General features: G+C 37.5%; 1 protein-coding gene across 1 annotated transcript in view; it reads left to right on the forward strand.

Annotated features, from left to right (window-relative positions):
• jak2b (Janus kinase 2b) overlaps positions 1–13,525 on the forward strand; it is a 69,757-nt gene that overhangs the window by 41,207 nt on the left and 15,025 nt on the right. The window contains exons 10-18 of the mRNA XM_067438113.1: positions 4,883–5,069; positions 5,257–5,381; positions 5,846–5,980; positions 6,371–6,458; positions 6,536–6,669; positions 6,751–6,889; positions 10,208–10,359; positions 10,485–10,635; positions 10,764–10,900. Coding sequence (XP_067294214.1) covers positions 4,883–5,069; positions 5,257–5,381; positions 5,846–5,980; positions 6,371–6,458; positions 6,536–6,669; positions 6,751–6,889; positions 10,208–10,359; positions 10,485–10,635; positions 10,764–10,900 — 1,248 coding nt within the window. The remainder of the gene's footprint in view (positions 1–4,882; positions 5,070–5,256; positions 5,382–5,845; positions 5,981–6,370; positions 6,459–6,535; positions 6,670–6,750; positions 6,890–10,207; positions 10,360–10,484; positions 10,636–10,763; positions 10,901–13,525) is intronic.

The raw sequence follows: 13,525 nt of genomic DNA on the forward strand, positions 1-13,525 counted from the left end.
GACATTCTTCTTTCAGACAAATACAATCGGAGTTATATTTAAAAAGTCCAGGCTAACATTAATCCCAGCAGTAGTTGTAGCTGTTTTTGAAGTCCATAAAAAATGCAGCTGTCTGTCAAATAACGTGCTCCACACGACTCCGATGGGTTAATAGAGCCTTCTGATTCTAATCGATGCGTTTGTGTAAGAAAAATATCTATATTTAAAACTTTATAAAGGAAACCTGCCTTGAAGTCTTCCATTGTAGCCATGGCTGTTTAAGTATTTAACAGCCACAAGATGGTGCCAGCGTTAAGCATAGAAGTAGTAACGGTCAAGATAACTCCCGGATGAGCGGTTGTCTGGAAATAACATACCGCTGGAATGTGCGATTGACCAATCAGAATCAAGTATCTCACAAAGCCGTGTAATAAGGACATATATCACAAACGCAGACTCTTTTAAGATCCAGAAAATTTTAAAGATGTGTTCTCTTTTCTCATGCAGCAGAAGTAAAAGAGGTTGAGTCTAAACGCTGCATAACAGCATTAGGGATAATGTGAGCCGTAAATCTCCCGCTGACACAGTGCACGCTTTATTTAACATCACAACTGACGTAACATTTGAAAAACTCAGAGTCAAATACGGACATTATTATTTTTGACGTCACTACAAGGAAATAACCTGTTTTATTTATAAAGTCATGTAATCATGGTTTACTTGCGCTGTCAGTTTACTGGTTTTCATGTAAACGGGGAAAACTGGTTATTTCAATTAGCTGATTTTTTTGGAGTTATCAGCTTACTGGTGTGCATGTAAACGCACCCAGTGTTTACTACTCACCTACTGCAAAATAATCATACTTCAGTTCTCAAAAATGTATATTTATTTAACAAATTGACTAGAAGCCTTGTCCAAGCCCAGTATCAGACGCTGAGTCAATCCTGCTTGATATTGTCCAGGTTAGAAAAACTCTCCGTGGTGAAATGGGCCGAGCAAACAAACGAGTTTTAATTAAATTGTTGCGGTAGCCGATTGTAAATAAACATCAACCATGACTGTTGACATTTTTTATCTGTGGGAAGGCTATGAAAAGTCCTCACATCCCCTGCACAGCCCTGATCATAACATTTATTTCCATGATCTGCCATTTTTGCTGTCCTCGTGTGACGCTTGTTTACCTGTTTAACTCCCAATGATTCGGCTGCACATTTCCGTCTGACAATGAACATTGTTTGTCATGCAAATGTTTGGGGCGTACATATTAATGATCCTAGCGATTGTGTCACAGTTGGTGTTATGTTGAGAATGGCTTGTTTTCCGTGGTGTTTTTCTCAAACAAGATTTACATATGAAGGAGGAGGCAATGGTGTTTGAGACTCACTGTATGTGATGTCCATGTACTCTGGTAAAGTTAATTCAATTTTTCATTCTAGGGCACCTTAAAAAAAAACGCCTGGGGTTCTTTTCTTCTTTTTTTTGGTTTGATGTGTCACATAAAAAAAATGGCAGACCAATGAGATAGGTGCTTTTTTTCACTTGCCTCGAGCTGCTGAAGTTACAGTAAAACACTACTTTGTGGCGCTCAAGCTCAAAACGGTCTTGCCGGGCACAAATTGATTCCTAAGATGACGACGAAGAGGAAGTAAGTAGATGAAGAAGATGGTGCAACAAGGCAAGACAAATAAAGAGCAGCTGGTCTCTTTGGTGTCTGAACACAAAATTTATTACAAATGCCACAGCAACTAGAAAAATCTCAATACGACTGAGAGGAGAGGATGTTATGGAGAGGAATTGCAGATCAAATAGTTGGATCGACTGATGATCCTTCAAAGAACCGGTTTGCCTTTCCACATGCTAGAGAGCCAGCTCTTGCGTCACTGTATATGTATCATCTTTCTCAGCAACGCTAGCGATGCAGCGGGAAACACAAACATCAAATGATATGTAATATCAAAATACCGCATGAGTGATTCAAAAGCATAAGGAGTCGTATGCTCTCGCTGTACTTTGATGTCATATGGCGATCGGTCTGCACAGTACCGATGCATCTCGAACAAGCCTTCCATCAACAATGGTGAACGCTGTTTACTATTGATGCTCATGGCTTTATGATCCTACATCGGCATCAAAACACAGCGAATCCAATGCATTCGTGTAGTTCGCCATGATTTGTATAGACTGAGATTACAATCGAGCAGCTATTAGCTTGAGTAACTGCTATTTTAAAAATAAATAGCCCCCAGCCCCTGACGCAAGCGGTTCTTGCTTCTAGCCCAGCAATGTTTTCGTGCTACTTAAGAACCACTTTTCCTGGTTCAGAGCTGGTGCTTTAGGTGTGGAAAGATTTGAAACTAGGCTCTGGCTCCAAACCAGGACCAGCACAGTGGTGGAAAAAGGAAATATGTAGTATTTTGCAGTAAAATATCCAAAAAGCACTAGGCCAGTGTTATATATTTTGTTCAGTTGAGTTCTTTCTATATGTACATTTTGAGAAAATTGCTATTTTTACCAAGAAACCAGGACGTCTGAGGAAGTCGCCTGTCAATTCAGGGTCCCCGCGGAGTCTTAAAAAGTCTTAAAAGTATTAAATTTCAAAATCAAAATATAAGGCCTTAAAAAGTCTTAAATTCGCGGAAGCACTGCGTTCTAGGTCTTAAATAATGTTTAACAGGTCTTAATTTTCCTACGTTCATGTAACGCTACCTCATTGAAATGCTCTCGCCTCCCGCAGCACGCGCGCACGTGTGTGTGTGTGTGTTTGTTCTGTGGTGTTTGTAGTTCTTTCTTTCGCTAGACCAACTATTGTTCGCTCTAGTACAACTACAAATTAGACAAGCATGCCACGTGTATTGCAGCCAATCAGCTTTCGTGTTATTGGCACGAGCCTCTTTCTGATCGTACCCCACAGACGCATAAAACGGATTTTATTCTTCAGCTGAGTCTGACGGTTCTTGCAGTTCCGCGATCGTGAACGCGAAGGCGAATCTTTCTCACCATCTTGCTTAATGACCAAATAAAAGTATAATATACCCGATTTCACTAAAATAGTTAATAACAGTGATGTAAACTCCGAACTCCGATGTCAGGCTGCGTGTGTTTGCTGCCTGTCAGCGCTCGCGCGAGTGTATTGAATGTGTTATTTCTTGGCTCATTACCCTAAGGTTACTCTTGAACGATCAAATATACACATTATCCATATGTCTATATCCTGATTTGAGCTAAAAAGTTTGGGACGTGTAAGTAAGCGCTGGATCTGCGCATTAGTATGTTCTCAAAGTGAAAGCAAACTAATATAGCTTAACAACAACACAAACGGGGGAAACAGCACTTACACTTAAAGGAACACCAATTGTTTTAGAAATAGGGCTTATTCAACTTTGGTACTTTGCTACATTTAGATATGTGGGGAAATGCATTTTAAGCTAAGCTAGCGGCGACCCTGCCGAACTAAAACAATGCATGCGCTGAGACAAATGCATTTGCCCACATATCTAAATGTCTAAAGAAGTTGAATAAACCCTATTTCTAAAAACGGTGGAGTGTTCCTCTTTGTAGATATGCATCTTTATATTGTATTTATTTGTCCTATTGTCATTTGTTTATAATAAATTTTATTAATGACCGATTACTTGATTACGTAATCACTTGAAAACGTTTTACTTATATTAAGCAATTATTGCTGTGGTTTACTTTTAAGATGTTGGTTCCCACCCTAAGCGATCATGTTATTAAAGATAGATCGCACACAACTGAACCAGCCTTTTTTGATAATAACAAAACAAGATTCATGCATTTTGTCAGTTTTATTGCAATATGTGACTATTGTGCATCTAACATAATAATATGGTTAATGTTGCATCCTAATTATAAAAAAAAAAAATGTTTGCAAATCTATGGAAGTGACCACCACAAAATAAAAACTAATTTTGGTCAATTGAGATATATATATATATATATGCGCTAATCCTAGTGGGACTGAGCTATGAATAATACGTTTACTAATACTTTGTTCAATTTAAATAAATTAAATAATATAATTTTAAGTAGCCTAATTGAGTGATTCTGCATTTCCTATGCGTTTTTTTATTGCGTGATATATGTCTTAAATTTTATTCATAATGGTCTTAAAAAGGTCTTAAAAAGTCTTAAATTTGACTTGGGGAAACCTGCAGATACCCTGTCAATTGCGTCATATGTGTTACCCTCGGTTTATGGTTTTATTTAGCAGAAACTCTTTACTCTTACTGCGGTGAGCAACAAGTGTCATAGCAGCTGCTGAGCGAACAACGTAATGTAGCGTATGAGTAACATCATAACATTATTTTAAACACACTTGCATGTATCTAATATGATAAACAGAGCTGCGTTACCTCATACCCATGACCGGAAAAGGGAAAATGGCCCCGGCGACCAGTCATAACAAAAGTCCCGTTGCTCGCGAGCCGTGTGTTGTGTAACAATCCATTCATGTGGCCTCCAGTAGCCGTGCTCAGCTCCACAACACTCGGTGCTGCTCTGCTTCAAACTACAGTAACATTCATAATCGCATCCATGAACATGATTTCTGCCTGGGTCCTATCCCGATTCTTTCCCACCGTGCTGTGAGGTGAAGACCACATGTCCCAAGATTTTGCGTCATCAAACCACACCTATGTTTTGAATAGCGGGTGGAAAAGTTAAATAGTGCAGCTTTAATATTTTTTGGGAAAACATTATACTTTTTTTCAGGATTCTTTGATGAATTAAAAGTTTTAAAAAACAACGTTTATTTGAGATAGAAATCTTTTAGACATTATAATTGTCTTTACTATCACTTTTCTACCATTTAATGGCTTACATTCAACTTGTGTCCTTCTGAACATCCTGACAGTCTCTTGACATAATGATTTCTTTCTATCAGGCGTATGAGGATGTGGAGTACAAGCACTGCCTGATCACCAGGTCTGAGAATGGCGACTACAATCTTAGTGGAACCAAAAGGAGTTTTAGAAGCTTACAGGAGCTGCTGAAGTGTTACCAGAAGGAAACTGTCAAATCAGATGGCGTCATATTTCAGTTTACCAGGTGCTGTTCACCAAAGGCCAAAGGTCAGTACTGCACATGATGTTCTCATTATAGTTATATGATAGAGGAGTATCAGAAATATACAACTCTACAGTATCATCTTCTCGAAAACAAACCCTTTTGATTGTGAAACTGTATTATTGATATTTATCCTTTGACATAATGGGTTGATGGTTTCCTTTTTTTACTTTGTGTTTTTGATGTGAATAGAGAAGTCGAGTTTGTTGGTGTGCCGAAGTCACCGCGGTTTGGAGGTTCCCCTGTCCTCCTCACTGCAGAGACACAACATCAGTCAGATGGTATTTCACAAAATCAAGAAAGAAGACCTTGAGCTTGTAAGCATCCTTTTATCTTATACACGGGATGAGATTTTTTTATTATTAATACTTTTATTGAGCATGGATTCATTAAAAAAATCAAAAGTGACTGTAAAGACATTTATAATGTTACAAAAGATTTGTATTTATATTCTGGAAAACATGCATCTCAGTTTTAAACGTTGATGTTAATATTTATAATAATAATACATTTCTTGAGCTGCATTTGAGCGTATAAGAATGATTTCTGAAGGATCTTTGACATTACATGAATGCCATTACATGTATTTTATAAAATATATTAAAATAAAAAACAGTAAATTGTAATAATATTTTACAATAATACTGTTTTTACTTTAAAAAAAATTGTACAAATAAATGCAGCCTTTCTGAACATAAGACTTATTTTAATTCCCCAAACTTTTGAATGGTAGTGTAAATGTTAATTTCATATGATTACATGTGTGTAATATTGTTTCCAGGGTGAGAGTCAAGGTCAGGGGACATTCACCAAGATCTTCAAAGGGATTCGGAAAGAGCAGGGAGACTACGGAGAAACCCATAAGACTGAAGTCATTGTCAAAGTTTTGGACAAAGCACACAGAAATTACTCTGAGGTAAGATATATGTACTCTTTTAATAGAGTTTTTTCATAAAAACGGCCCACATAAATGTAGGGGGAAATGTGCAAGCAATTCTGGAATCATTTTGGAATTGAATTATGACTCCCTGAAACGAAAAAAAATTGATTCCTGGCGACCCACTTACCTGAGGAGTTTAGCTCAAATATAACTGAACCAGCTAATCAAGCGCTTCAGGGTCAGTTGGATATAAACATTGCATGGCAGTGGGTCTCCAGGAGCAGGGTTGAAGACCTCTGCTTTAATATGAAATTTCATAAGACGTGACGTGTCTCAGGCTCACTAAGGGAAGTATGCTTGTTTATGCTTGATAAATTGATGTGCCATGTGGTTTCTTCAGTTTCTGAATTTTCCACTCTCTGTAAGTCTTTCTTTGAGGCAGCCAGCATGATGAGCCAGCTCACTCACAAGCATCTGGTGTTGACCTACGGTATCTGTGTGTGCGGAGATGAGAGTGAGTGTTCACACTGTTCACATGTGACCCAAATGATTTACCACCATATACTTGAGCTTGTGGATTTTTTGTCTTAGACATCATGGTGCAGGAATATGTGAAGTTTGGGTCCTTGGACACATACCTGAAGAAAAACAAGAACTCAATATTAGTTAATATCCTGTGGAAGCTGGAAGTGGCCAAACAGCTTGCATGGGCTATGCTGTTTTTGGTAAGAAACAGCAACAAATCAGGAATAGCCCATGTGGATTGTGAGCCAAGTAGACTCATGCTTTTGTTCTTTCACACACAGGAGGAAAAGAATCTGGCTCATGGGAATGTGTGTGCGAAAAACATCCTTTTGATCAGGGAGGAGGACAGGACGTTGGGAAACCCTCCATTCATCAAACTAAGTGACCCTGGCATCAGCATCACAGTGCTGCCTAGAGAAAGTGAGTGAACAGTGTAAAGGCTCTTGGGAGAACGTGTGCCTTTTAAGTATCTCCGATATTTGCATATGTTGGTCAGGTTTTGCCCTCCCAGTGGCAATCGCACAGAACTATCAAACTGGTCATGAAGCAGCCGCTGCCCTCCGCTTATTCTCCATGATAAAGTGAATGAATAATGAATGTATGAATATTTCCACACAAAACAAATGACGGCCAATACGTTTGAAAGAAAAACAGTAGATTTTTAGAGCTAATCAGCATAAATAATTATTTAACAATAATTTTACATAACCACAAATTTTACAGAAAAAGGCTTTTCACACTTGAAATGCTTAACCCTGGGGGATTTTCAACCCTGGGTAAACGAAATCCTGGGTTATCTTGCTACATAATTCACATGGCTCATGATTTACATTAATCATGGGTATTCATAAGATGACGTTTCACACTGTACATTCCTAATCCCTCAGTTATTGTCCTTTGCATAATTGTGGCGTCAGTCTCGCTGATTGGACGAACGCAGCACGCAACCTGTTTATATAAAAGCTCTAGCATTGCACACTCTCATATTATTGTAGAATTTTTATTTTCGTCTCCATTTGACATTTTTCTCATCAAAATGCTGAATTGACTCTTTATACAACATGTTTCGGGTGATGGTCCAAAGCATGTGAATTTGAGGCACGCGATTGGTTGTCTGTTGCTAAATGCTAAGCATCTCGTAACATTCTAACTGCATTTTCACATTAATGTCTTTTTAGTGAAAAGAAAAGGATAAAAATTCTTCTAACTTTTTTTTATGTGAAAGAGATGCAACTCTATGAATGAGAATTGTTTAGTGATGTTAGTTCCATTTGTAACATTACTAAAAATAATTGTTACCTGAAGAAATGTTGTACAATAAAGGTCTGTATACTATAACAAATTAATATAATTAAGTGACATGACGTGAAGACCTCTGGATTTAACCTATCCAAGTTAGTGCACACACATTAGGAGTAGTGAAAAGTAGTGAACATACATGCACACACATGCACATAAACACACACACACACACACAAAGAGCAAAATGTGGACACACATCCAGAGATGAATAACAAGAGAAATTCAAATTAAAGGGTACGTTCACCCAAAAATCGAACCACTGGAGTCCCATGGACTATTTTAACAATGTATTTCTGGGCCTTGAAAGTCTTAATTAAAAAGCTATCTATGGAGGTGTCAAAAAATAAAAAATATCTTCATTTGTGTTCTGACGGTGAACAAAGGTCTTACTGGTTTGGAAGGACATGAGGGTTAGTAATTAATTACAGAATTAAAATGTTTGGGTGGTCTAGCCCTTTAAATAAAACAAAAATGCTTTTCAAGATTTCATGAAGTAGAATGTCAATGCTAGATATACAATGTGTTCCAAATTATTATGCAAGTGACATATCATACAATATTTCAGCACAATAAACATTTAGATTTTAGATTTTTTAAAGAAATGTTTTTATTTATCCATATCTTTTTGATAACTGGTATCATATGCTTCATAAGCCTTTTGCATAACATTGCACCATTTTATGCTTTTCATCTTCCTCCCGATGTTGCATGAGAACTGTGATTTGCCTAATAATGGGAAACAACCTCTTTATGTAGAGTTGGCAAACTATTTAACAAACCTGTCTAATATTAATTTCAGGTATTTAAAAAGATATGAAAAAATTAAACAAACAAAAAAACTAACACTTTGAAAAACTAAAATCTCAATGGTTATTGTACTGAAATCCTACTGATGTGTCACTTGCATAATCATTTGGAACAAAGTATATTTTAGCATAAGCATATTTTACTTGTTGTACATGCACACCAACCAGTAGAGGGCAGAAGTCATTGGTCATCTTATTAACCATCTGTTCACCAGGCCAAAAATGAAAAAAAAAAAAAAAAAATAGGTTATCGTTTACTAACTCCCATGTTGTTCAAAATCTGTATGACTTTTTCTTTTGTGGAACACAAAAAAAAAGATATTTTGAGGAATGTTTCAACCGTTTTTGTACACACAATGACAGTCAATGAGGCCCAAAACAATAAATACACATTATTCCACAGAAGAAAGTTATACTGGTTTGGAATGACACACAAGTGATTAAACGATGACTGAATTTTCATTTTTGGGTAAGCAATACCTTTAAGATTTGTTGTTAATACAGTCCAAACAAAGTCAAATAGCGGTGTGGTCCACAAATCTGGGTTGCTTTAATAGCCGATAGCCAACATAATGACAACTTGTGTCTCACCGCATAATTTAATTAAAACTAATTCCATATACATTAAATTGCTAAATTATATTTACTAAATTAAATTAACTTTATTTAACAAAATGAAACTAGGCGAAAGGAATTTATTTGCCCCATGCTGATCATTTAGAAATAAATTCCCCCTCTAGTCAATCCTTTTTGTAAAAACTAACCTTTTATCACCAAAATGACATATTTTAAATGTTTTTTTCCTGTGAAAATAAATTCTTCATGCCTTAAAATTCCTTGAATGTACTCTGTACCCTTGCTTTATTTAGTATACATGGATCCATGTATATGCAAATTAGTCCCGTCTCCACCTAATCACACCAGTTCAACTGGTTAAATTTACTGTATTAAACGCTGCACAATGGCAAGTTTCCACTTACTGGTTTAGTTCAGCCATATATGTTTGAATCAGAAGTGGAAGAGCAAATTTTACAGGCTTGTCTACAAGTATCAGAAAGATGATGCATTTTATGTAACCCTTTCTACACAGCGATCACATTGCGGTAATTCATATGAGTAGCCTTTGGCTTGACTACGTTATCAAACAGCTAATAATGTGTCGCTAATGTCACACAAACCATGTTTGCGTTCGCCATCTCAGAGTCAGACAGCTACCTTCTAAAAATCAGTATCGTGCTTTGTCCAACTTAGAACGTCAGTGTAGAAAGGCATAGTTCATCATAACATCGTAATATACATCATATACATAATTCGCCTGCTATATTGCTAAATGTACCAGATTTTTTATATCAACAGAAAAATATAGCAGGATAACCTTTCTTTTTTTGTGATGTAGCGAACAGGGGCGATTTCAAACTGTGTTTTTGTTACTGTCTCTGACTGAGGTTCACTGCAGTTTTAAGGAGAAAATACTCAGCAATGGTGTCTACTTATGAATTTGCACGTCGTTCATCTTAAAGCATATTAACAACGCATGACCATATAAACAATTTAAATGGATATGTTATTTGATTAAAATATTTGCATTTATCATTTCGTTTTAAGTTCAATTTTTTAAATATGTTTTCAGTTCTCGTGGAGCGAATCCCCTGGGTGTCCCCTGAATGCATCTTGGATCCCAAAAACCTGAGCCTTGCCTCAGACAAATGGAGCTTTGGGACAACTTTATGGGAGATTTGCAGCGGAGGAGAAAAGCCACTTGCCAGCATGGACAGTTCCAAGGTGAATCAGTACTTGCGTCCACAAATACAGTAAATATCTATTAGAAAATCCTTTCTTAGGACGAAGTGCTGTTAAAGGAATAGTCTGAACCTCTTGAAGAACATTTCTTGTATACCTCCATTCAGAAACACTTGTTCTATGAAAACCGTCACCAACTGCCTGCTCCCAAGTGGACAGAGCTTGCTAACCTGATCAACAGCTGCATGGACTACGAGCCATCATTCAGACCTTCATTCAGAGCCATCATACGAGACCTCAACAGTCTCTTCTGCCCAGGTCAGGACAGTCACTGTACAGTCACAGTCTGACCCAACCCCGCTGACATTTTGATGTGTCAATGTATTCATGTTGTTGGTCATTCTTGCACTTACTGTGTAATGCTGAGGAATGAATTTTGTTCTCAGATTATGAGATCGTGAAGGAGAGTGACATTTTACCTAGCAGAACAGGAGCGTCTGGTTTCAGTACTGGAGCGTTTGAGAACGAGGAGCCAGTGCAGTTTGAGGAGAGACATCTCATTTTCCTGCAGCAGCTTGGCAAGGCTAGTGTTCATTTTGTCACCTATTTTTAATTTAGTCTTAGTCTTGTGCTAAATGTCCTTGTTAGTTTAGTCATTCACATATCTTTTTTTAGTTAGCTGACTAGAAGTCTTGTCATTTTAGTCTAGTTTTAGTCAAAAGACAACTCAATATATCTTAGTCAAGTTTTAGTTGAAACATTTTAGTCTTGTTCTTACATAAATCATTTCTGAGATTATTTCTAATACTATTTCAGTCAAATAGTGTTTCACACATCTCAAATATTGGTTAAATGTCATAATTATCAGACAAAATACACTTGATGAAAATTTAACTTAAATTTATCGATTTCGATCCGTATCAATTCATATATGTATAGCCTACTGTACATATAAGGGAAAAAAAGTTTTCCTTTTTAAGCACTATTTTAAAGGTCCCGTTCTTCGCGATTCCATCTTTAAAACTTTAGTTAGTGTGTAATGTTGCTGTTAGAGCATAAATAATACTTTTAAAATTATAACGCTCAAAGTTCAATGCCAAGCAAGATATTTTATTTAACAGAAGTTCCCTTTCAAAGCCTACAGTGAACGGCCGGTTTGGACTACAGCAGGAAGTGTAGGGATTTAATGACGTCACTAGAAGCGTTTGTTGACTAACCCTCTGCCCACAAGTACATGCAAAATAGGGAGAGTGGTCTTGTTGCTCTCTCACGAGGAGAAGAGTGCGCATTCAGCGCTTGCATCTCCCCGTTATGGTAAGAGGCGGGACCTTTCTGGGCAAAGTGCGCTAAGCTGCTGTCCAATCACAACACGGGAAGCGCTGGCCCAATCAGAACGCGTTACGTTTTCTAAAGGAGGGACTTCATAGAACAAGGAAATCATCAGGCTTTTCCTGATGATTTCCTAAGGTGGGACGACGACCATCGCACTTTCTTCTGATAAGTACCATTGAAATGTATCTCTCAATGGGTCAAACTGCTGGAAACATCGATACATTTGTTTAGTGAAAGAACTATGCGGCCGTCATTTACTGATAACTCTCCTCAGCTGGTCTGATTCTGCGTGCGTGAGCTTCATAGACTGTGGTGAGCTCTCAACCAATGATGCGCTGAAGCTACACAAGGACCGCCTCCTCATTTACATGTTGCACACAGAAAAAGAAAAAGAAATCAGGGTATCTGCGGGGTCTTGAAAAGTCTTAAAAGGTGATAAATCAATTTTGGGAAAATTAAGACCCTTATAAAGTCTTAAAAAGTCTTATCACGGCTTCATAAAGTCTTAAATTTTGAAAGTATTTTGTTCAAGCTTTGTCAAGAGTTTGACTCCAAAAAGTATTTATGAATATATTTCTTTTCATCCCCATAAGTATTAAAAAACAACATGGTGCTCAGTCTGAGATCGGCTCGGAGCGCACGCGCCAGGGATGGAAATTAGCACCGCCACCAGCCAAATGCGGCTGATTTTGAGTTGTGGCGGGTAAACTCGCTTCACCTACCGAGCTGTTTCACCTCTTTGTAAACTTTGTTCAATGCATGCGAGTGCTGCTGTATGTGCGCATATGACCAGTAGTTTTCTCCGTCATCACTCGCGTGAAGACGCGCTGTGAGACTCGCGCGCGCTGAGAGAAGATCTGAAGCTGTGCATCATCCGAGAGCGCGCGCTCGTCTCACAGCGCGCAAATATTGAGTTGTCTTTCAAGTCTTGCGCTTAAACGGACAAACTCACACAATACGTATGTCAACATGTCCATCTTGATGAGTATCCTAGCAGACATAGTCTGAATATGCCTTAAGTGAACTGTATAGTGTGCACAGTCGAGAAAGACGAGCATATTCCTATATCAGGTCTTAAAGGCGCAGTAGCCTTTACTGCTGCTGAGTGATGTCCTTATATTCAGTTTGACATTAAACAATGCTCTTGATTGAATAGCTTTTGTAAGTTTAATAAGGATTAATCTTTCATTTAAACAGTTAAATATGCAGTTATTTTACATTTGATTACTTTATTCAAGTTCTGTACCTTTCTACAGGCCAGTAGGCCTGTACATTATTATTTAATGTACACATGAGTGAGGTCGAGTTAAACATTCTAGTTTGAATTTTATTTTTCGGTTTACGGCTTTGGTTTCTTCTTTTTTTGTTTCGGCCAAGAATTTTGATTTCGGTGCATCCCTACTGACAATGTTCTGCTCGGTGTGTTGTCAACACGCTTCAAAGATGCCAAAACAAATAGTTTCATTCTTGGGACTAAAAACCATAAAACTGGAAGCCATAAAAGACCACAAATCATCGTGAAAATGTCAATATTTCATTGAGACTTGAGATTAAATAAACTGCCCAAGTATTGTAGAGCTTGTAGTATTAATTTGTTAAAAACAAAAAAGTGGCTGGTAAAAACATTGAGTGGTAGACTTTGAAAAAAGTTCATTTCCATCCCTGGCGAGCGCTGTCTACGGGTGACGTCATGTATTTTGCGAAATGCGCAGTTAGGTAATGTGTCGCCCTCCATACGTTGTAAAACAGATATGCAATATAAACAATACAAAATTGGCCTACGCTAGAGATTTTAAGTCTACAATCTACTACAACTGTTTATTAAAGGTTTGTTGCCGATTAGAACTTGAAGTGCGATGAGGTCTTAAAATATTTT

The sequence above is a fragment of the Pseudorasbora parva genome, chromosome 3 (genome assembly GCF_024679245.1).
Source record: "Pseudorasbora parva isolate DD20220531a chromosome 3, ASM2467924v1, whole genome shotgun sequence".
NCBI classification, from domain to species: Eukaryota; Metazoa; Chordata; class Actinopteri; order Cypriniformes; family Gobionidae; genus Pseudorasbora; species Pseudorasbora parva.